General features: G+C 45.5%; 1 protein-coding gene across 1 annotated transcript; it reads right to left on the bottom strand.

Moving 5' to 3' along the window:
* Positions 1 to 2,709: 2,709 nt before the first annotated feature.
* On the bottom strand, positions 2,710 to 19,907 carry LOC311186042 (cell adhesion molecule CEACAM21-like; the record flags this gene model as incomplete). The annotated part of the gene is made up of 6 exons (XM_084256929.1): positions 2,710 to 2,987; positions 4,836 to 5,195; positions 6,012 to 6,101; positions 14,680 to 14,928; positions 19,003 to 19,146; positions 19,844 to 19,907. 6 exons carry the CDS (start codon positions 19,905 to 19,907, stop codon positions 2,710 to 2,712), a joined length of 1,185 nt encoding a protein of 394 aa, XP_084113055.1.
* Positions 19,908 to 24,208: the final 4,301 nt, after the last annotated feature.

The following is a 24,208-nucleotide window of genomic DNA, read 5'->3' as shown; positions in this document are numbered from 1 at the left end:
AGAGTGTCCCCACCTGCCCAGCCCCAGCCCACGGTGGCCTCACAGCTGCTCTGAGCTACCTGCCCAGGGCCACCTCCCAGATCATTTCTTTCCTTGCTCTGCTTCTGGCACTTGCCTGGTCCTGCCCTGACCCTGAAGACTCCCTGAGGGCATGCGTGTGTGTGTGCTTGTGCATGTGTGTGTGTTTGTGTGTATGTGTCTGTCCCCTGGCCTCAGATGAAATCTCAGGTGAGAAATTCGAATGTGGTGAAAGATGTCAGAACCTACCATCCTAATAGTCACGTCAGCAGGAGGATATTTTGAGCTAAAGGCACCTGAGAAACAGCAGAAGCTGAAGACCCCGTGACTCTCCTCTTTGATCCTAAATCCAGGAGCTTGAGTTCCCCTGTGACTCTGTTCCCCAGGACCAGAAGACAAGGAATGTCCTTGTCATCTAGGCCCGGAGGGGGCAGGAGGAGCAGGTGTGCAGGCCTGGTGAAGACTCTCCTGCTGCAGCGTCCTGGGTGATCTAGTGACATTCTAACACTTGCTCTCTTTGTTCTCCCTAGAGTGACCATTTCTCTGTGGCTACTCTGTGACCTCCATTTCCATGTGAGGCTCCTTTGACATAAACTCCCAGGTGTGCTTCTTTCATTTCATCTTTGCTTTGGACCACAACCCAGAGCTATGATGGGGAGTGCAAAGAAATTTCTTTACATTTTCTAGTATTTAATGTAGATTAAGAACATTTGGAGATGGACTTCCACTTGTAATTCACGGAGGTTCCTATTTCATTACATGGGTTTTACAATTTTTTAAAAAAGATTTATTTATTTATTTATACAAGCACTGGGTACAGTCAGAAGCGCGGAAGGGTGAGAGAATTCACTAGAGCCAGAGCAGGGAGCAGAGCAGGCAGAAGGACCGAAGTACACTGCTGAGGGGAGCAGCGGGCGGCAGGAGAGGTCTGCGTGCCATGTGGGACCCTCCTCCGATGGCCAGGGAGCAGCCGGGGATCGAACCGGCGCCGCAGAGGCTGTGGGCAGCTTTGCAACCCAGCGCTCAACCGCTGCACCACCGGGGAGGCCTGGGTTTTACAATTTTTTTTAAAGATTTATTTATTTTTATACAAGACCTGGGGAACAGGCCAGAGGCGTGGGAGGGTGAGAAGATTCGCCAGAGACAGAGCGGAGAGCAGAACAGGCAGACTGATGAAATACACTGCTGAGGGGAGCAGCGGGCGCGACAGGAGAGGTCTGCTGCACCATGTGGGAATCTCGCTGTCCGGCTGGGATCGAACCTGCACTGCAGAGGCTGCGGACAGCTTCACAGTGCTGCGCTCAACCTGCTGTGTCATGGGAGGCCCTTGTTGGTGCTTATTGGTGGACAGCAAGTGTATGATTCAGATATCCAGACTCACCCTCTTCAGATGTATGTTACCACCACACACCCAGCACCAAGGTGCCACAATCCTCATCACAGTCCACTGGGCCCCTCCACCATCTGCTCCCATCCGATGATTGCCTGAATTCTACAAATTTCTGTAATTTTTTGGGTTTGGTTTGGCTTTGTCTGTTGCTTTGGTATGTCTTTGTTTTGTTTGCTGTGTGTCTCTGTATTCCACACGTGAGTGAATAGTTCCATATTTGTCATTCCTCTTATGCCTTATTTTTCACCCATAATGCCTTCCAACCACTAAATACATAACACTGGGGTTCAGGGGTACACAGATTAATAGGTCGGAACAGGAATATTTTAGAAATGTGTCCAGGTTCCTGGAAACATTATGCACAGGAATTAAGCCAATGTCCCCATCTTTAACCATAGGACACTCAGTGATTTCGGAGAGCCCAGGAGTCCTTGTGTCAAGAAGGTGAAGACAGTTCGTGCAGCATCAGCATGAGGGGTTGCTGGCACAGGAAGGAGAAGCCTTAATTGCTGGTCCAGCCATGAAAGGTGAGGCTGAACCAGGAGATTTAGACTGCAGCCCTGTGAGCATTAGGACCAAGTGCAAGTTCTGGGGGATGGTGAGTCCCACATGGAGGGACATCTGGTCCTGCGTGTACCTTGCTATGGCGGGGAACAACCCAGGAGGTCCCACCCTGCAGAAAACTCATGTCCCTGATTATAATGTGGCTTTTTGCAGATGCCATGCAGGTATGTGAGGAGGGCTGGTCTGTGAGATGTGGCTGGAATTTACCTAGAACCTCTTCCTTCCCTCCGGGGGTGCACCTTGTTCCTGGGTTTCATCCTGAAACCTAGATTCTCCAAACCCTCCTTCTCCCCTATCTGAGCAGGAGCATCAGCAGGCAGCATTTTGTAAAGTGTATGTCTGTCATTTTTTCATGCACATGGTGGGTTATCTATTCCTGGGGTCCTCATCAGTGTCCAGACACCCGCAACTGGAGGAGGGATGGAGCTTGATGCTGACACCTTCTCATGTGCCCGCACCACTGTCACATGACCTGGGCCTGTCCTCTGAAGGGCAGGGTGTCCCCTTCCCTTGAGGATGGCACAACTGAGACCAGAGGAGGCGCCCTCTGCTGGGTCATGACATTCACAGCACAAGGACAGTGTCAGTTTGCATGTTTGTGCTTTATTGAATCAATACAAATTTTCTAGGACTTTCCATCTCATCATTGAGTGTTCACAACAGCTCAGAAATCAGCTTTTCAGGTCAGAAAATTTTGATTTAGAATTTAGTGAATGATATGGGGAAGAAGGGTCACTCTAGACCACTTCAAGTTTGAGAGTAGTACTTGTTCCAGACACCGACCCCTTCTCGTACCGGCACTGGTAATTCCCAGCATCCTCCCTCTTGGTGAGCATCATGCTGAGTACGGCACCATCCTTGGACAGCGCCATATTGTTTTTGGTCTCCAGTTTGAGGCCATTGTACACCCACTGGATGCTGTAACCTCGTTCGTCTGTCAGACATATTACGTCCACACTGGTATTTTCTTTGACTTTGGATGTGTACTCCTTGAAAGAGGCGGCTGTCAATGGTTCTGTGGAGAAACAGAGTAGGTGACAAACTGAGAGGGACCTGGCATGGGGCTGCTTTCCTTCCTTAGGGCTCAGCACTCACAGGTCACATGCATCTGTCTGTTTCCACATGGTGACAGTGACCTGTGCAGCAGGTGGAGTGACCTGGTTGTGACTAGAGCAGAAGGTACCACACACACCTCACACCTGCCATGTTCCCCAAATTAGTGGACAGAAACCTATCAGGTCTTCAGATCTCTTGTTAGTATCAGTGGAGACTGCTCTCCTCACATGTCCACCACCCTCTCAGGGACAATTAATGGTCCGTGGATGTTCACATGACCTTGTCCTAGAGCTTCACAGGACTAATGCAACAGGCACTCCTTCCCCCTCTCCCCCACCATGTAGACGCCTTGGAGAGGACGGTGCCAACATGGTCTTTGTCCTTGTTGAGCAAAGGACAGTGTCAGTTAGGACGGCATGTTGCTTATGTGAAATGATTGCACAGGCAAATAGATGCCCCAGCACAGTCCTCATGACCTAAGTACATAAAGAGTGTCAATTTGAAAGAGTGCCCATTTTAAAGAGGAGTTTATTTTCTTATTCAGTGGATTAAATGTTATCAGGCAAGAAATGCCCGTAAGCTATAGTGAGAGTTTGAATAAAAGGGAATAGGAGGAAACTACAATAAGATGATAAAATGCTCAGAAGAATAGTCTACAAGAAACATCACACTCAAGGAGAAAGACCAGAGCTTTTCCTTTAATATCAGTGATAAGAGGAGGTGGCTCATAGACCAGGAGGTTGTGGACAGCTCCTTCCTAAAGTACAAGAAACAGAATGAAAGTAGGAGAAAGAGAACCCAGGCCAAAGGAAAGAGTACTTAGAATGTTCTTTGTTCCTGGTGGCATGAGTTTGTTGTGTAGAATATGTTAGATTTTCCACCAATAAATTGAAAACTTCTTGTGCAACAGATTGCAGGAAAATAAATCCATACATAGAAGCACCTCTAATTCTTGATAATGGCAATGGGTTATCCACGCAAAAACTGAGAATACAATTTTATCATAGCACCAACAGGCATGGTTTAATAACGAGTGTTCTGAGTCAAGGATGGGAATCTGTGTGCATTAGAATGTACAAAATGTTGCTAAGAGTTCGACAGGTAAAAGATGAAAAGCTGAACGTGTTAAGTTGAGAACTTCAGTAGAGTTCAGCTTCAATACAGTCCTTACCAATGCTCAGTGACCTATTTTGCAGAATTAGAGATACTCTAATGCTATCTCAAGGGACACCAAGTAGCCCGAAATGATCTCATCAGAACTTTCTGATCAAAACCCTCCAACAGAGAGCACCAGTCAGCACTATGTGCACTGACAAGACACACAGACCAATGGACCAGAACCGAGACCCTGATGGATCCGGGAGTGTCTGGTCAAATGATTGGAACAAAGGGCCGTAACCACTGTCGGGAACAATCTGTTCTTTCCCAGCTGTGAATTCCCTTCTATACCAGGGACTTTCTAGAGCTATAAGAACCCCATTCCCCCCTTTCTGGCCCTCATTGAATCCTCAGGGTCTTTTAGGATCATGTTCATGAGGAGGGCCCCAAGGCGCCACCCTGACCCTGATCCCTCTCTGCTGAGTGACTTCCCTGGATGTGTCCTTCCCTCGTATGGAGAGTCTGCAGGGTCTGGATCCCAGGAGAGGAGTCTGATTTCTCTAGTTTGTCTCCTTGTGTGTCCTGCACTAAATGCTCAAAGTCCATTGGACATAAGCAGGGGGTGATGGAGGCAGGTCCAGGCCTTCCCATCCCTGTGTGTGCAGTAGATTTACCACCCGCACCCCGAGGGCAGGGAAGGACCACTCACCTAGGACGAAGAGATAGGTGGATACAGTAACCTTTTCATAATTTACACTTATGGACTCCACGGTGTATAATCCTGTGTCTGCGATGGTGAGGTTCTTGATCTTCAGAACTCCCTTCGGGAATGTTGTATAGCGCAGTTTGTATGCTGGCCCAGGGAGGGTTTGTCCAGACTTTTCTACGTGTGTTGCAATTGTATTATTCACATTTTTATTGTTGCCTTTGAACCAGATGAAGCGCTGCACATCCTTGGGAATGCTTTTAAGCTTGTAAGTTGCATAAGGAGTGATGACATCATTGTTCTTCTTCAATTCCAACGTGAACTCGCCATTGGTGGGCGGGACCCAGAAGATGCAGAGTGAGACTAGAAGGGAGAGAGAGAAATCAGTATTTGCACTGATATATTGGAATAGAAAGGTTCACACTGAAATTCTCAGATGTGGGGTGTGTGTGTGTGTCCTTTATTTTAATGATTAACATAACGAACAGTGTTTTTTGGGGTGTCCCAACTATTTGTTACTCTATTAAATACTTTGACCCAGTTATTGCTAGGTTCACCCCTTCTCTGCCTTCAGACTCCTGTTCACCCTCAGGGCATCCTTGGTAGCTGCTTCCCTGACCCCCTGCTCTGAAAACCCTCTGTCTTCACTGTGTGACCTTTCCTTGCTCTGTTCCCTTCAGGACACTTGTCAGCACCTGACAGCACATTCTAGATCTTGGTTTCCTGTCTTCTTTCCCCAGAATGTGATTGCTCCAAGTGAAGGGATTTGTTGGACCTGTTGTTCCCCCAGTGGAACCCCCAGGACCCTTTCTTGTCTGGTAATTAGCTATCAAGTTCTGAGGCTGTTGAGTAGCCAGAATTTCGTTCCCTGGTACTTCTTTTCTGGAGTGTGTTCCTGAATCAATTGTTGATTTCAGATTTTGACATGTTCCCTCAGTGGCGAATCACATGGACCTTGTGCCTTATTCTAGACTTTCTGCCTCTCCCCTCCACACATCATGTAGCTGAGCCCCTGGTCATGATCCTAACTCATATCCCCTCCAGTCAGACTAAATGTTACTCTTCTGTCCCTGCTCAAGATCTCTTGTGCTCCTGTCCTCTTTCCTCCCAGGGGACGGCCTGGCCAGCTAGAGTCCATGTGTTCATCTCCCACCCACCTTGGGTGCTTGTCCCTCTCACCTGCCAGCAGGAGCCCCTGCCAGGGGACTTGCCGTCTGTGTCCATGGGCTGAGGAGGCCTCCATGGCGTCTGCCACCTGCTCTGTGGTCCCTGTGAGAGAAGAGATGTGGTTCCAGAAAGGCTCACGGGCACGGCTGCTCCTGAGTGTCAGCGCTGTGGTGCTTTCTCCACTTGGGCACAGGCCTTTTGAGGATCCTGTAGTCCAGGGGTGGGGCCTCTGCTCAGGACACTCCCTCTGCCCTGCCCTCATCGTGCCTCCCTTGTTCACTTTTGCTCCACTTAAGTCTGCATGGAGACTAGAACTGCTGAGGTGCCCACCCTCCATGCTGTGAGCCCTGACACACACACACACACACACACACACACACACTCTCACACACTTATGAAACTGCTGGTATCAAGGGTAGCTTTAGCAAGCTTGACTTAAACCTGGTTAAAAGTAAACATTAAATAACCAGCAATATTTCAAAAGAAATTCATAAAAAAATTAGTATCATAATTAGTCCATTCAGTATCTGGTGGTAAATTCTTGATATCTGTTCTCATTTCTTGAGATCCGTTTTCCCATGAGTTCTGGAACTACGTCTTTAGTTCAGTTTATGATAAAACTCCATTTGTCGAATTCTGTTAAATGCCCCAAATTATTAAGACTGTAGGTGAAGGACCGATGAAATTTATTTGCAATACGATTTGACCAGGAGTTTAGGCTAGTTCTGTGATAATAATATTTAATATAGGAATTAGAATTGGAGTAATGATATTATAGCAGTGAAATTTAGGATTCTAAAGTCTTAAAATTTACAGCAAAAGCATTAACTATGTGTTCATTGAAATATAAATGAAGGTCTTCCTATTTCCTTAGTTGAACACATGAGCCCTCAAGAGTTTCTGTTTCACATATCGTATACATAATAACATACGAGGGATTCAACATTAAGATGATCTTGAACACCATTTGAATCACAGTTTTTCAACCTCTTCAATTACAGAAAGTGAACTATCTTTCTCTTTTTAACAAAACCCCTACCCAAGAATACATAGTATTTTTTTAATCCAGAAATATTTTTAATTTTTCTTGTACAGACAGTTGAATTGTTTACTATTTTTAGTAGTTTTCATTACATTTATTAATGGACATTCTTAATTTTTAATAACCTTAAATCACAGTAAGACTGCGTGGTGACAAGGATTCAACACCATCCTGTCCTCTTGGGGCCTGTTTTGCCTCTTGTTACCCACAAAAGCTTCCTGAGCCTGAGTCTGTCATTACTGTCAGGTGTATTTCATGTTGACAAATTTTGAAACTAGAGATAAATGGTTTATACACAAGAGATAACGTGAACTTAATTCACAACCCATATAGAAAAGGTGACATGTCTGGTCTATATATAGCCAGCCCTGATTATGTAAACACATGCCCATTTCAACCTAATTACAAGTATTGTCAAGTATTATCCCATTTTCTTTTTTTAAAGGTTATTTATTTATTTTTATTAGATTTATTTATACATTTAAGCACTGGGGTACAAGCCAGAGTTGTGGGGGATAAAAGGATTCACCAGAGACAGCGTGGGGAACTGCACAGGCGGATTGACTGAAATACACTGCTGAGGGGAGCAGCAGGTGAGTCAGGAGAGGTCCTCTGCACCATGTGGGTAGCTCCCTGGCCGGGGATCGAACTTGTGCTGCAGTGGCTGCAGATAGCTTCATAGATTGCGTACCAATCCCCTGTGCCACCAGGGAGGGCCCTATCCCATTTTCTTAACTGCAAAAAGCTGGAGTTAAAACAGGCAAACGTCTGAAGCACTGAAATTTTAGGAATTAATATTATTAAGTGATAGCATGCAAAGACAATCCTCAGTGTTGGCAGCAGCCCCTGTGGGTGAACATGGCGTGGATGTACATGATGTGCTCAGGGAGTCCAGATGTGAGCAGACTTGTGTGCCCTGAGATCTGTGCTTCTCATTGTTATAGACAAGGGGCGGAGAAGTGTGAGACCTCAGGGGTCACTAGGAGCGCCCGGATCCTGTGACAGGCAACCCACGAGACCCCAGACCTGTCCTGGGCAAGCAAGGGAGAGCCCCTCGGGAGCATTTGTGCCCCAAGATGGGACTGTGTCCAGGTCACCAGGGAGAAGGGCCACCCACCTGGCCACTATCCCATAGCAGCTGCTCATGAGGGAAACTAAAGAATGTTTTGATATTTTTCCTTTCTCCTAAGAACGTCTCCCAGAGACTGGCATTTCAAAAAAGTCGGCAGAGACTGGCATTTCAAAGTCGGATGGTCGAAATGAGAGAATATTTGAGATGTAGGAGCTATAAAGGAATGTTCCTGTCCTCTACTTGCATTACAGAATTTAAAAAAATGAAAACTATTTCTTTTCCCCCTGGGAACATAGATTAGGGGAGAAAACCAGAATTTTGTCAGGAACAGAATGTCCCTTTTTATCTTGCCATCCAGTTATTTTTGAAAATCCTTTGATATAGTTGTCAAGTTTTGCCAGGTTGAGCAGGAACGCTTCACATTAGTATCAGCAATTCCAAGGACCAGGGGTGTTTTATTAGGGGATGCATATTTTCTCCTTTGAAAATCAAGAACAGGTCCTACAAAGAGTCAAAGAATAATGGGAGCAAATACCCCTGAGGGGGGCCATACAGCCTGCATCCACCTGCCCAGTTAGTCATGGGTGTAAATCACAAGATTTACAAAGAATGTTGCATTTGGGGTGGTGATATGGACCAGAGGGAGTTATGCTAAGGGAAATACGTCAGAACAAACAAGGCAAATATCACAAAATGCGCATGGTTGAGGAAATAGAAATCAAATAGCTGGGAAAATGAAGTTTACCTCAGAGCAGATAGGAGGTGACCAGAGGGTCAGAAGTCTGCCAGGGGCGGTGAGAAGGGTAACGGTGTTCCTCGTTGGGTGGTGGATGGAAGTGAGTCTTTTGCTGGTGATGGGGATATGTCCACATAGCTCTCAGTGTATTGCTGCGCACCTCAGATGTATGTATGTTTTGAATCAATTTATGAAGTCATATTGTCATTGGGCCTTGACCTCTGCATCATGTGGGAAGAGCTGTAAGAACGAAGGGGTTGGTAAAAGCCTAAACTTTCATTATGTGATGAATAAGTCTAGAGCATTTATTATGATAAATATGTGTTGTAACTTTGATTTCTTATTCAAAAAGGAAAAGGACCCTCATTTAGTCTACTTTGAATGGAGAATATTTTAAAATCACATAGGGGTTGAACAAGAGACAGAACGAAAGTGGTCATGTGGTAGAGTGTGCATTGCTCCTGGCTTATTGCTGACACCCCAGGAATGGCATCCTCAGTGCATGGACAGCACTTGTTTGTGAATGTCCTGAAATTTTGACTGATGAGTCACCATGTTCTCTGACAATATATATAGTATAAACCAACAGTAATTACAGAAAATCATTGTTTGGATGAATAGACACAGGGTTTCATGGAACTTTATCCACTCCAGAGTTTATTGCATATCTACCAACAATTTATTTATAATGAAGGAGCCATGAGCTTAGTCAGAGGGCCTAGAGTCATTTGACAATGGTGTGGGGAACCTGGGGAGGCCACAAGGAAAGAATGGAGGTGGATCATGCTGCACTCAAGCTGAAATCAAATTCAAAATGGATTAAGGCTGCATGTGGATTATGATGGATTAAGAAACACACATAAGAAAGATAGGGACGTGTGTCATGGCATCAGTGATGAACATGCCTTTGTAGACTGGGCTCTGGAGCAGGAGAAACAGAAGGAGGAGTGAGCATTTAAGATAACCCTAAATTGAAAGATTTTAACAGAAAGCATTCATAGATTCGAAAGTCCTTCTAGTGCTTGGGAGAAAATAATTGCTTAATAAAAACAGGCTAGGAGAGCAATAAGACAAGAGAAAGACATCCAAGGAATCCAAATAGGAAAAGAAGAAGTCAAACTATCACTATTTGCAGATGATATGATAATATACATAGAGAACCCCAAAATCTCCACAGAAAAACTAATTCAACTCATCAATCAATTCAGTAAAGTGGCAGGATACAAAATCAACACGCAAAAGTCAGTAGCCTTCCTATACACAAACAATAAATCTGAAGAAGAAGAAATCAAAAAAACCACCCCTTTTATTATCAAAACAAAAAAAATCAAATATTTGGGAATAAATCTAACAAAAGAGGTAAAGGACCTATACAAAGAAAACTATAAAACACTGTTAAAAGAAATAGAAGAAGACACAAAGAAATGGAAAGACATCCCCTGCTCATGGATTGGAAGAATAAACATTATTAAAATGGCCATCCTACCAAAAGCAATATACAGATTCAATGCTATTCCAATCAAAATCTCAATGGCATTCTTCAAAGAAATAGAACAATTATTGGTGAAATTCATATGGAATCACCAAAAACCCCGAATAGCCAAAGCTCTACTGAAAAAAAAAGAAGGAAATGGAGGCATCACACTCCCAGACTTCAAACTATACTACAAAGCCATAATCATCAAAACTGCATGGTATTGGAACAAGAACAGATATACAGACCAATGGAATCGAATAGAAAATCCAGAAATAAACCCACAGATTTATGGTCAACTAATCTTTGACAAAGGAGCAAAGACTATGCATTGGAGCAAAGAAAGTTTGTTCAATAAATGGTGCTGGGAAAACTGGGTCGCTACATGCAAAAGAATGAAGCTTGACCACTACCTCACACCATACACAAAAATCAACTCAAAATGGATTAAAGAACTAGACATAAGACCTGAAACCATAAAATACATAGAAGGAAATATAGGCGAAACACTACGGGATTTGCACATCAAAGACATCTTTACAGACACATCACCCAAAGCAGTGATAGTGAAGACAAAGATCAACAGCTGGGACTACATCAAATTAAAGAGCTTCTGCACAGCAAAAGAGACAATAACAAAAACAAAGAGAAACCCCACCAACTGGGAGAACATTTTTGCACCCAACACTAATGATAAAGGTCTGATCACAAAAATCTGCAAAGAGCTGATGAGACTCAGCAACAACAAAGAAAATAATCCAGTCAAAAAATGGGCAGAAGAGCTAAAAAGAAACTTCTCTGAAGAGGAAATGCAAATGGCCAACAGGCATATGAAAAAATGTTCAACATCACTTGTCATCAGGGAAATGCAAATCAAAACTACCATGAGATACCATCTCACACCAGTGAGAATGGCACATATTAAAAAAACTAGCAACAACAAATGTTGGCGAGGGTGTGGAGAAAAAGGAACTCTTCTGCACTGTTGGTGGGAGTGCAAACTGGTCCAACCACTATGGAGAGCTGTGTGGAGATTTCTGGACCTACTAAACATAGAGCTTCCATATGATCCAGCAATTCCACTCCTAGGTATTTACCCAAAGGACACAGAAACATCAATTCCAAAGAGCACCTGCACCACTATGTTTATAGCAGCACTGTTTACAATAGCTAAGCTTTGGAAACAACCCAAATGCCCAAAAATAGATGACTGGATCAAGAAGATGTGGTACATATACACCATGGAATATTACTCAGCATTCAAAAAAGATAAACACATGCAATTTGCAGCAACATGGATGGCGCTGGAAGGGATCATGCTCAGCGAAATAAGCCAAAAAGAAAAAGAAAAATACCGGATGGTCTCACTCATAGCAGGAATCTAGAAAACTTAAATAAGGGACCAGGAAAATGAATATAAGAAAGTGAAAATCAAAATCAACAAAAAACTATGAACCAGAGACATTTTTTGGGGGGTGGGGGGCGGGAGGGGAAGGATTGGGGTCAGAATGGGGTGTTTGCAATTGTATGGGGGAATATAAAAATAAAATTAAAAAAAAACAGGCTAGGGACTAATAAATATGGGATGTAAATAAGACATTCAATTTAACAATAATCTAGTGGATACTTGAAACCTGAACGGGAGCCACTGTGACAGAGGAGTCCCCCCACCACAGTGTCTATTTGCAGAGGCCCCTGGACACACCACAGTGTCCCCACCTGCCCTGCCCCAGGCCCCTGCATCCCCACAGTCACTCTGAGCTGCCTGCTCTGGGGCTACCTCCCGGATCCTTCCCTCTTCTAGCTCTGCTCTGGTGCCTGCCTAGCACTGCCCTGACCCTAGAGACCCTGAGGATGTGTGTGTGTGTGTATGTCCTGCTCTCAGGTGGAATCTCAGGTGAAGAAATTGAATGTGGTGAAAGGTGGCAGAACCTGCCATCCTAATAAGCCACATCAGCCAGAGGGTTATTTTGAGCGAAAAGCACCTGAGAAACAGCAGAAGCTGACTCTCCTCTTCTTTGATCGTAAATCCAGGAGTTGAATTCCTCTGTGACACTTCCCCAGGACCAGAAGAAAATAGTCATCACCATCCAGGCCCGGAAGTGGAATAAGGAAAAAGGATGGAAGCCTTGTGAAAAAAATTTACCAGCTCTAGTTTCCCAGGTGATTTAGTGACATTCTGACACTTGCTCTCCCTGTTCTCCATAGAGTGACCATTTCACTGTGGCTACTTCATGATCTCCATTTTCACAAGAGGCTCCTTTGACATAAATTCACAGCTGTGCTTCTCTTCATTTCATGTTTGCTTCTGGCCCCAGCCCCAAGCTACGATGGGAAATGAAAAGAGTTTTCTTCCTTTCCAGTCATTTTCCAATATTTATTTTAAAGGAAGGACACATGGAGAAGGACTGCTGCTGCTAACTTTTTGTGCTTCACTCATTAACTCATGGGATAGACCTATATTGTTTTTCTTCTATTTATTTATCTATGTATATATTTTACATCATTCTTCCTTTTTGTATTATGTATGCTTTCTCTTCTCAGCTGTAGTCCTCATAAAATTCCCATCACCAAACCACCTGAGCACCGTCATCGTATCCTTTGTGCACTTCCCTCCCCTGTTTTGATCCCTCTTACACCAGTGAGAATGGCACGTATTAAAAAAACTGGAAACAACAAATGTTGGCAAGGATGTGGACAAAATGGAACTCTCCTACACTGCTGGTGGGAGTGCACACTGGTCCAACCACTATGAAAAGCTGTGTGGAGGTTCTTCAAATGCTCAAAATGGAGCTTCCATAGGACTCATCAATTCCATTCCTAGGGATCTACCCAAAGGACACAAATACATTAATTAAAAAATGTGTTTTGAATTATGTTTATTGCAGTACTATTTACAATAGTTAATAAGGAAACAACCCAATTGCCCAAAAACAGATGACTGGATTAGGAAAATGAGGTATATCTCTATTATTTTTATTGACATTGTATTGGTGGACAGCATGTATATGATTCAGAAATTCAGACTTACCCTCTTCAGACGTATGTTACCCCCACATACCCAGAACCAAGATGTCACAATCCTCCACCACAGTCAACTGAGCCCCTCCAACGTCTGCTCCCATCCGATGATTGCCTGAATTCTACAAATTTATGTAATTTTTTGGGTTTGGTTTGGCTTTGTCTGTCGCTTTGGTATGTCTGTTTTTTTGCTATGTGTCTCTGTATTCCACACGTGAGTGAATAGTTCCCATATTTGTCATTTATGCCTTATTTCTCACCCATAATGCCTTCCAACCACTAAATACATAACACTGGGGTTTAGGGGTACACAGATCAATAGGTCTGAACAGGAATATTTTAGAGATATGTCCATGTTCTTGGAAAAATTAAGCATAGGAATTAAACCAATGACCCCATCTTCAACTGTAGGACACTCTCAGTGATTTCGGAGAACCCAGGAGTCCTTGTGTCAAGAAGGTGAAGACAGTTCATGCAGCATCACCATGAGGGTTGCTGGTACAGGAAGGAGAAGCCTCAGGTGCTGGTCCAGCCATGGAAGGTGAGGCTGTCCCGGGAGATTCAGACTGCAGCCCCGTGAGCATTAGGACCAAGTGCATGTTCTGGGGGATGGTGAGTCCCACATGGAGGGACATCTGGTCCTGTGTGTACATTGCTATGATGGGGAACAGCCCAGGAGGTCCCACCCTGCAGAAGACTCATGTCCCTGATTATAATGTGGTCTTTGGCAGATGCCATGCAGGTGTGTGAGGAGGGCTGGACCTTACCTAGAGCCTCTTCTTTCCCTCTGGGGGTGCAACTTGTTCCTGGGTTTCATCCTGAAACCTGGATTCTCCAAACCTTCCTTCTCCCCTATCTGAGCAGGAGCATCAGCAGACAGACAGCATTTTGTAAAGTGCATGTCTATCATGTTTTCATGCACATGGAGTACAATCTATTCCCAGGGTCCACTTAGGGTCCAGACACTCCCACATCCCCTGGAGGAGGGATAGAGCTGTGATGCTGACAGCTTCTCATGTGTCCCCACCATTGTCCCATGACCTAGGCCTGTCCTCTGAGGGACAGGGTGTCCCCTCCCCTGTGGAGATGGTACAACTGAGACCAGAGGAGGTGCCTCTGCTGAGCTGTGACATTCACTCACTACCACAATAGCTTTTGCCTTTTTGTAATTTATTGAATCAGTATAAATCTTGAGGACTTATCATCCTCATAATTGAGTTTACCCAGGTGCTCAGGAAACTGATTTTCAGGTCAGAAAATTTTGATTTAGAATTTAATGAATGATTTGAAGGAAGAGGGGTCACTCTACAACCACTTCAAGTTTGAGGGTAGTACTTGTTCCAGACACCGACCCCTTCTCGTACCAGCACTGGTAATTCCCAGCATCCTTCCTCTTGGTGAGCGTCATGCTGAGTACAGCACGGTCCATGGACAGTGTCGTATTGTTTTGGGACTCCAGTTTGAGGCCATTGTACACCCACTGGATGCTGTAACCTTGTTCACCTGTCAGACATATTATGTCCACACTGGTGTCTTCTCGGACTCTGGATATGCGATCCTCAGCAGAGGCACCTATCAATGGTTCTGTGGAGAAACAGAGCAAGTGACAAACTGAGAGGGACCTGGTCTGGGGTCTCCCTCCTTCTTTAGGGCTCAGCACTCACAGGTCACATGCGTCTGTCTGTTTCCACATGGTGACAGTGACCTCTGCAGCAGGTGGAGTGACCTTGCTGGTAACTAGAGCAGAAGGTACCACACATACCCCATACCTGCCGTGCTTCCCAAATTAGTGGGGAAATTTGGAAACCCAGCAAGTCCCCCAGATCTCTTGTTAGTATCAGTACAGGCTGCTCTCCTCACATGTCCAACACCCTCTCAGGGGCAATTAATGGTCCATGGATGTTCACATGACCTTGTCCTAGAGCTACATGGGACTAATGCAACAGGCACTCCTCCCACCCCCATATAGACTCCATGGAGAGGATGGTACAACATTGTCCCCTAATTGAAAAGGTACACAGAGTGCCCAGTCAGCTCCACGTGCACCAACAATACACACAGACCAATGGACTAGAACAGAGACCCTGATGGACTGGGAGTATCTGGTCAAATGTTCTCACAAGATGCCATAAACACCTTAACTTGGTGTTGGTAACCTGGATATCACATGCAAAGATATGAAGTAAAATAAGTCAGCATAGATCAATTTTCTACATGTAAGATTCATGAAAAGTAGTGATAGACCAGGCATTTCCCAGAATGGGTGTCATGATTTGTGAATCATTTAACTGATAAGTGACTAATACCCAGAATATAGAGAGACGTCCTGCAATTCATGTGATAGAAGTGCCACACTTTCAAGGCCCTTTCTCCTTTTCTAGCTGTAATTTTCCTCCTATATTTGGGAATTTCTAGAGATGCAAGAACCCCCTCTCCACACTCCATGCTGGACACCAGGCCCACCATGAAAACCAGAGAAATAAGGTGAGGAGGAGAATCCAGGATATGGAATGTGACTGAAGGCCTGACTTGAGCTGGGGTTTGGGCAGAAGTTACTCTCAGGGAGACCAGGAGCTTCCAGAAAGTCAGTTTGGAAATGAGGCTGCAAGGTCATGAGCTGGCAGTTGTGCCCAAGTGTTCAGTGGTGGTCAGAGTCCCAGGAAGGGTCTGGAAAGAGTGAGGGACAGTCAGGCCCTGGCTGGCTTGTGAGCTGCCTCCTGTTCTCTGTCTTTGGCTTCATTGTCTCAGCTCCCACTGCTGAGGGCAGCTGAGGCCCCTGCCGGTCTCTCCTGAATCCTCACCAGAGCAGAGATACAGAGGAGGACTTGTGGACAGTGAGGACAGGAACTTGCTGAAAGTGTGGCCTCAGGGAATAAGAAATTAAGAGGAGTATGTGGAAGTAGTTAAAATAAGCCAAGATCAAAGAGTGCTTTATGTAAAAATATGTCTCTAACCATCTAAGTCCTTAGTAAGATCATATTCCAACCATGATTGCTTCAAATCAAAGAAGTGCAAAAGCAGTTTTAAACCAGTGACTCCCTGGGTAGAGAGACAGGTGCTTCTGTTAAAAGGAAAAAGGATCAGAGGGATAGAGACTCATCTCTGCTCCATAAGCGAGAAATGGCTCTAATCTGTTGTGTCAGTACATTTAGGGTGGAGTCCGTGTCACTGGCTCTGTGGACGACAGTCAGGAATGGGGAGGAGACCCCACCTGGCCTGTGACGGGCTTTCTTCTCATCTGTTGTCTTTGGAATCACGGCTAGATTTGATCAAGTCCTGCCAGTGGGCAGTGTTTGAGGGAAAGGACAGTGGCTGGGGGAGGTCAGCGTCTAGAGCACCCACAGGAAGGTGTCCTCACAAGATGCAGCCAGCGAGAGATAAAGGCAGGCAGAGAGGATGGGTGGGGGAAAGCAACCCCGCCCTGGGGAGGTTTCCGGGCCACTGGGGAGAATGGAGCTTCAAGCCCTGGCAGGAAGGAGTCAGGAGTGAAGCGGGTGGGGATGCAATGAGGTTTGGGGCCTGCAGACCCATCCTTGGTCCTCACTCCTGGGAAAGTCATGTAGAGAGTAGATCTAGGGTCTGCTCACCGCCCTGTGACCCTGTGTCTGTGTTGGCCTCACAAAGGGAAGATGTGTCAGAGGAGAGCAAGAGAGCAAAGGATGTTCCGTTGAAACCACGTGGTCTGTGATGGAGAGAGACAGGGCTCTGCTCCACGGGTGCTGGTGCCTGCCTTTGGCCCAACAGTTTATACCTGGCCCCAGTGTGAGGGGAGTGTCTGAAGACTATGACAGGAAGCTGTGCAGAGCAGAGGCAGCGCTGCCTGAGGGAGGAGAGATGAAGGGCGGGAAAGGGAAGAGCAGAGAGAGAAGAGAGGTCCCTGGTGTTGAGCGAGCAGGTTACAAGTGACCCCAAACTCGCAAAGCCCAGAGCTATGGGGCAGCCCCAGAGCAGGGCCAGGACAGCCTGACACTCCCACTGCCCAGAAACCCTGCAGTTACCAGGACAAGGTCTCCCAAGGTGCTGTGTGACAGGAGGTCAGAGGATGGACATGGTCCCAGCCCTGGGGAGGCAGAATACGGTTGCTAGAGCCTCTCTGGACTCTGCATGCAGGGTCTGTCTCTGAGGGGATGAGAATCCCTCATTCTTCACTCTCCACTCTGTCCTCTCTCCTGTGGATAAGAGCATCTGAGCTTTGTTCCCTGTGGGCCTGGCTATTTGCAGGTGGAATGTGGGGATTGAGAAGAAATTTCATTTGTTTTATTTTTCAGTGGGAGTGACCCCTACACATCAGGACACCTATGAGTGATTTAAATCCGTTACAGGGAGGGGTCACTGGGTCACTGAGATGGAGGCCTGGGCATCCCCAGCACTGACTCTGATTGTTGCTGCAGTACATTTATTCCAGAGTCAACATGGGTGATGTTCTGTTTCTTCTGAACCCCCAGACCTGACTCAGATCTGGAAGCTGGATGCCCTCAGGACAATGACTCTGAACAATGGCTGGTGTCAGGGAGCCCAGAGAAGCCCTAGGGTGAAGGAGGCAGGTCAGTGACTGCAGATGATCTTGGGGTGACTCTGACCTTGTGGTCTCTGTGACTCTGACTCAGTGTCTCTATCTCCTGGAACTCATGACCCTCAGTAATTAGGTAAGTGTTAATTATCTTAGTCTTTCCTGCTGTGTGTGAATTAATTTAAATCATTGATAACTGATTAAGTTTATACACAGGATTGTCCAGTGAATGGCGTCTGTCATCACTTGTCTCCTTCAGAGGTTCCCAGGTGGTCCCTGGTAGACAAGCACCTGTCAGGGTCAGCTTTTCCCTCTGTCCCTGCCTGGCAACTGAACGACCTCTTTTCCCACAACCCTCCTGACTGGTTACTAATGGCCTCAGATGTTGTCCTGTCTCCACACTGAGTGTCAGACAAAGTCCAGGCTCTGTCCTCTTCCCCTGTTGCCTTTGGGGATGACCATGGCTCATGACTTGGTCCTGCCATCACTTGCCCAAGAGGCCAACGCCACAGGGACACAGGCTCCCCGGTCCCTGGGTCTGGGTTCCTGGGATGGGGGTTGGGCAAGGATTGATATGAGTGGAGGTTTTCTGTGGGAATTCCAGGTGTCCCTCATGCAGGCCCTGACTGAATCCTCAGGGTCTTTCTACAGTCAGGGCCATGGGGAGGAGCCTAAAAGTCACCCTGACCCTGATCCCCCTCTGCTGAGTGACTCCCCTGGATGTGTCCTTCCCTCTGCATGGAGAGTCTATAGGGCCTGGACCCTAGGAGAGGAGTCTGATGTCCAGTTCATCTGCCTTTGGGTGTCCTGCACTAAATGCTGAAACCCCATTCGGGACATAAGCGGAGGTGCATGGAGGCAGATCCTGGCCTGTCCGTCCCTGTGTGTGCCGTAGAGTCACCACCCGCACCCTGAGGACAGGAGGGACCACTCACCTAGGACGAAGAGATGTGCAGATTGAATAACCTTTGCCCTGTTTAAGCTTATGCTCTTCACAATGTATAATCCTGTGTCTTTCCTGGTGGGCTTCCTGATCTTCAGAACTCCCTTCGGGTTTATTATATAGCGCAGTTTGTATGCTGGACCATAGATGGTTACTCCTGGATTTTCTACGTGTATTGCAATTATATTATCCACTTTTCTATCACCTGTGAACCAGATGAAGTGGTGCACATCCTTGGGAATGTTTTTAAATTGGTAAATCGCATAAGGAATGATGGCACCTTTTTGCTTCTTTAATTCCAACGTGAATCCACCATTGGTTGGCAGGACCCAGAAGATGAAAAGTGAGACTAGAAGGGAGAGAGAGAATTCAGTCACTGATATATTGGGATAGAAAGGCTCATATCGAAATTCTCAGATGTGGGGGGGGGTGTGTGTGTTCTGTATTTTAATGATTAACATGATGAACAGTGTTTTTCAGTGTGTTCAAACTATTGTTGCTCTTTAAAATGCTTTGACTGAGTTATTGCCAGGCTCACCCCCTCCCTGCCCTCAAAGCCTGCCCACCCCCAAGGAGTACTTGAGAGATGCCTCTCAGACCCCCTGCTCTGAAGAGTCTCTGTGCCCACTGTGTGACTTTTCCCTGCTCTGTGCCCTTCAGGACACTTGTTATCACCTGACAGCACATTCTAGATCTTGGTTGCCTGTCTTTCTCTCCAAGAATGTGATTGCCCTGAGTGCAGGGACTTGTCTCCTCAGTGGTTTCCCAGCGCCCCTTCTTGTCTGGTAATTAGCTATCAAGTTGTGAGGCTGGTGAGCGTAGCCAGTGCTTATTGCCCTGGTACTTCTTTTCTGGAGTGTGGTCCTGAATAAATTGTTGACTTCAGACTTTGAGATGTATCCCTTCCAGTCAGACTGAATGTTAGTCCTCTGTCCTGCTAAAGGACTACTGTGCTTCTGTCCTTTTTCCTCCCAGAGGACACTAGCGTGTCCAACTAGTGTCTATGTGTCCATCCCCCACCCACCTTGGGTACTTGTCCCTCTCACCTGCCAGCAGGAGCCCCTGCCAGGGGACTCGCCGGCTGTGTCCCTGGGCTGAGAGAGCCTCCATGGTGTCGGCCACCTCCTCTGTGTTCCCAGTGAGAGAAGAGCCTGGGCTCCAGAAAGGCTCACGGGCACGGCTGCTCCTGGGTGTCAGTGCTGAGGTGCTTCCTCTGTGCCGAGCCTCCTCCGGGGCAAGGAATTTTGAGGGTCCTATTGTCCAGGGGTGGTGTCTCTGCCCTGGGCCCTCCCTCTGCCCTCCCCTCATCCTGCCTCCCTTGTTCACTTTTGCCCCACTTCGGTCTGCATGGAGCTAGAACTGCTGAGGTGCCTGCCCCCATGCTGTGAGTCCTGACCTGCATACATGCATACACCCCCCCCACTGTTATGAAACTGCTGGTATCAAGGGTAGCTTTAGCAAGCTTGACTTAAATCTGGTTAAAAGTAAACATTAAACAACCAGCAATATTTCAAATGAAATTCATCAAAAATTTAAAATCATAATTAGTCCAGTGTCTGGTAGTGAATTCTTGATATCTGTTCTCATTTCTTGAGATCCATTTTTCCATGAGTTCTGGAACTACTTCTTCAGTTCAGTTCATGATAAAACTCTATTGTCAAGTATTTGTCAAATTCTGTTAAGTGCCCAAAATTGTTAGGTACCATATGTGAAGGACTGATGAAATTTATTTGCAATACAATTTGACCGGGAGTGTTTCTGTGATAATAATGCTTAATACAGGAATTAGAATTAGAGTAATAGTATTACTGCAGTGAAATTTAGGATTGTAGAGTGTTAAAATGTACATCATTGGCATTAACTATGTATTCCCTGAAATATAAATGAAGAAGGTCTTTCTATTTTCATGTTGTTGAACATACATAAACCCTAAAGAATTTCTGTTTTACATATTGTATACATAATAACATATGAGGGATTCAACATTAAGATGATCTTGGACACCATTTGAATCACAATTTTTCAACCTCTTCAATTATACAAAGCGAAGTATCTCTTTTTAACAAAACCCCTACCCAAGAATACATAGTATTTTTATCCAGAAATATTTTTATTTTTTCTTAAACAGAGTGGTAAATTTGTTAACTATTTTTAGTAGTTTTCATTACATTTATTAATGGAAATTCTTAATTTTTAATAACCTTAAATCACAGTAAGACTGCGTGGTGACAAGGATTCAACACCATCCTGTCCTCTTGGGGACTGTTGTGTCTCTTGTTACCCACATAAGCTTCCTGAGCCTGGGTCTGTCATTACTGTCAGGTGTATTTCATGTTGATAGATTTTGAAACGAGAGATAAATGGTTTATACAAGAGATAATGTGAGCTCTATTTATTCACAGCCCATGTATAAAGGTGATGTGTCTGGTCTGTATATAGCCAGCCCTGATAATGCAAACACATGCCCATTTCAACAAATTTATATGCTTTCATTTGTCAAGTATTACCCCAGTTTTCTTAACTGCAAAAAGCTGGAGTTAATATAGGCAAACATCTGAAGCACTGAAGAATTAGGAATTAATTATTATTGATTCTAAAATGCAAAGACAGTCCTCAGTGTTGGCAGTACCCAACATGCGTGACGTGCTCAGGGAATCCACATGTGAGCAGACCTGTGTGCCCTGAGATCTGTGCTTCTCATTAGTTTATAGACAAGGGGCTGGGGAAGTGCAAGATCTCAGGGGTCACCTAAGAGCACCCGGGTCCTGTGACAGGCAACCCCACAAGGCCCCAGACCTGTCACGAGACTGTGTCTAGGTCACCAGGAGAAAGGCTACCCTTCTGGCCACTATCCCACAGCAGCTGCTCAGAGGAAAACTATAGAATGTTTCTGCATTTTTCCTTTCTCCTAAGAATATCTTCCAGAGACTGGCATTTCAAAGTCAGATGGTTGAAATGAGAGAATATTTGAGATGTAGGAGATATAAAGGGCTGCTCCTGTCCTCTACATGCATTACAGAGTTTTCTAAAATGGAAAGTATTTCTTTTCCCCCTGGGGACATATATTAGGGAATAAAACCAGAGTTTTATCAGGAACAGTATGTCCCTTTTCATCTTGCCGTTCAGTTATTTTTGAAAATCCTTTAGAAGTAATTTTCAAGATTTGTCAGGTCAAGCAGGAATGCTTCACATCAGTATCAGCAATTCCAAGGACCAAAAGTGTTTCACTAGGGGATGCAAATTTTATCCTTTGAAGATCCAGAACAAATCCTACAAAGAGTCAAAGAATAAAGGGAGAAAAATACTCCTGATGATGGGCCATACGGCCTGCATCCACCTGCCCAGTTGGCCATGAATGTTCACAAGATTTACAAAGCATGTTGCATTTGGGGCACTGATATGGACCAGAGGGAGTTATGCTAAGGGAAATATGTTAGAACAACTAAGGCAAATACCACAAAATGTGCATGGTTGAGGAAATAGAGAGAAATCAAGTAACTGGGAAAGCAAAGTTCACTTCAGAGCAGATTGGAGGTGACCAGAGGGTCAGTTATGTGATGAATAAGTCTGATAGTCTAGTGTTTAATATGATAATTATTATGATAATTATGTGTTGTAACTTTGATTTCTAATTCAAAGAGGAAAAGGACTCATTTACTCTACTTATGAATGAAGAACATTTAAAGTCACTTAAGGGTTGAACAGAGACACAACATAAGTGCTCATGTGGTAGAGTGTGTATTGCTCCTGGCTTATTACTGACACTCCATGAATGGGCATCCTCAGTGCATGACAACACTTGTTGTGAAAGTCCTGAAGATTGTGATTGATGAGACACCGTGCTCCCTGACTATATATAGTACAAAACAACAATAATTATGGACAATCATTTTTGGATGAATAGAAATTAATCCACAGCCAGAGTTTATTGTATATTTTCCAACAATTTCTAATGAAGGAGCCATGAGCTTAATAGGAGGGCCTAGAGTCCTTTGACAATGGTGCGGGGAACCTGGAGGCCACAGGGAAAGAATGAAGGTGGATCGTGCTCCACTCAAGCTGCAATCAAATTCAAAATGGAATAAGGCTGTAGATCTAAGACCTTCCACAATAAAACACACATCAGAAAGATGGGGACGTGTGTCATGGCATCAGTGATGAACGTGCCTTTGTAGACTGGGCTCTGGAGCAGGGGAAAACAGAAGGAAGAGTGAGCATTTAAGATAACCCTAAATTGAAAGATTTTAACAGAAAGCATTCATAAATTCAAAAGTCTTCCTAGTGCTTGGGAGAAAATATTTGTTTAATAGAAACAGACCAGGGGCTAATATGGGATGTATATAAGACGTTCAATTTAACAATAATCTAGTGGACACTTGAAACCTGAATGGGAGTCCCTATGACAGAGGAGTCCCCCCACCACAGTGTCTATTTGCAGAGGCCCCTGGACACACCACAGTGTCCCCACCTGCCCTGCCCCAGGCCCCTGCATCCCCACAGCCACTCTGACCTGCCTGCCCTGGGGCCATCTTCCAGATCTTTCCCTCTCCTTGTCTGCTCCTGATACCTGCCTGGTACTTCCTTGACCATGGAGACCCCCTGAGGGGGTGTGTGTGTCCTGCCCTCAGTTGGAATCTCAGGAGGATTATTTTGAGCTAAAGGCACCTGAGAAACAGCAGAAGCTAAAGGCCCTGTGACTCTCCTCTTCTTTGATCCCTAGAGTGGCCATTTCACTGTGGCTACTCCATGACCTCCATTTCCATGCGAGGCTCATAAACTCATAGTTGTGCTTCTCTCATTTCATCTTTGATTCACATCCCAGCCCAGACAGCTCCATGTGCTGATCCATCCGTGGAAGGTGAGGCTATCCCAGGAGATTCAGACTGCAGCCCTGTGAGCACTAGGACTGAGTACATGTTCTGGGGTGATGGTGATTCCCACGTGGAGGGACATCTGGTCCTGCGTGTACATTGCTATGTGGGGAGCAGTGCAGGAGGCCCCTACCCTGCAGAAGGCTCATATCCCTGATTATAATGTGGCCTTTAGCAGATGCCATGCAGGTGTGTGAGGAGGGCTGGTCTCTGGAGATGTGGCTGGAACTTACCTAGAACCTCTCCTTTCCCACATGTGTGCACCTTGTCCCCGGGTTTTATCCTGAAACATGGATTCTCTAAACCCTCCTTCCTTCTGTCCTTCTTGAGCAGGAGCATCACAGACAGCATGGCATATCTTTATGTTTTCATGCACATGGGGGGTTATCTATTCCTGGGGTCCTCATCAGTGTCCAGATACCTCCATGTCCCTGGAGAAGGGATAGAGCTGTGATGCTGACAGCTTCTCATGTGCCCCCACCACTGTCACATGACCTGGGCCTGTGCTTTGAGGGACCTGGTGTTCCCTCCCCTACGGAG

This window comes from Talpa europaea (genome assembly GCF_964194135.1).
Source record: "Talpa europaea genome assembly, chromosome: 16".
Taxonomy (NCBI): domain Eukaryota; kingdom Metazoa; phylum Chordata; class Mammalia; order Eulipotyphla; family Talpidae; genus Talpa; species Talpa europaea.
The sequence above is the reverse complement of the archived record's forward strand: the minus strand, read 5'-3'. Positions and strand labels throughout refer to the sequence as shown.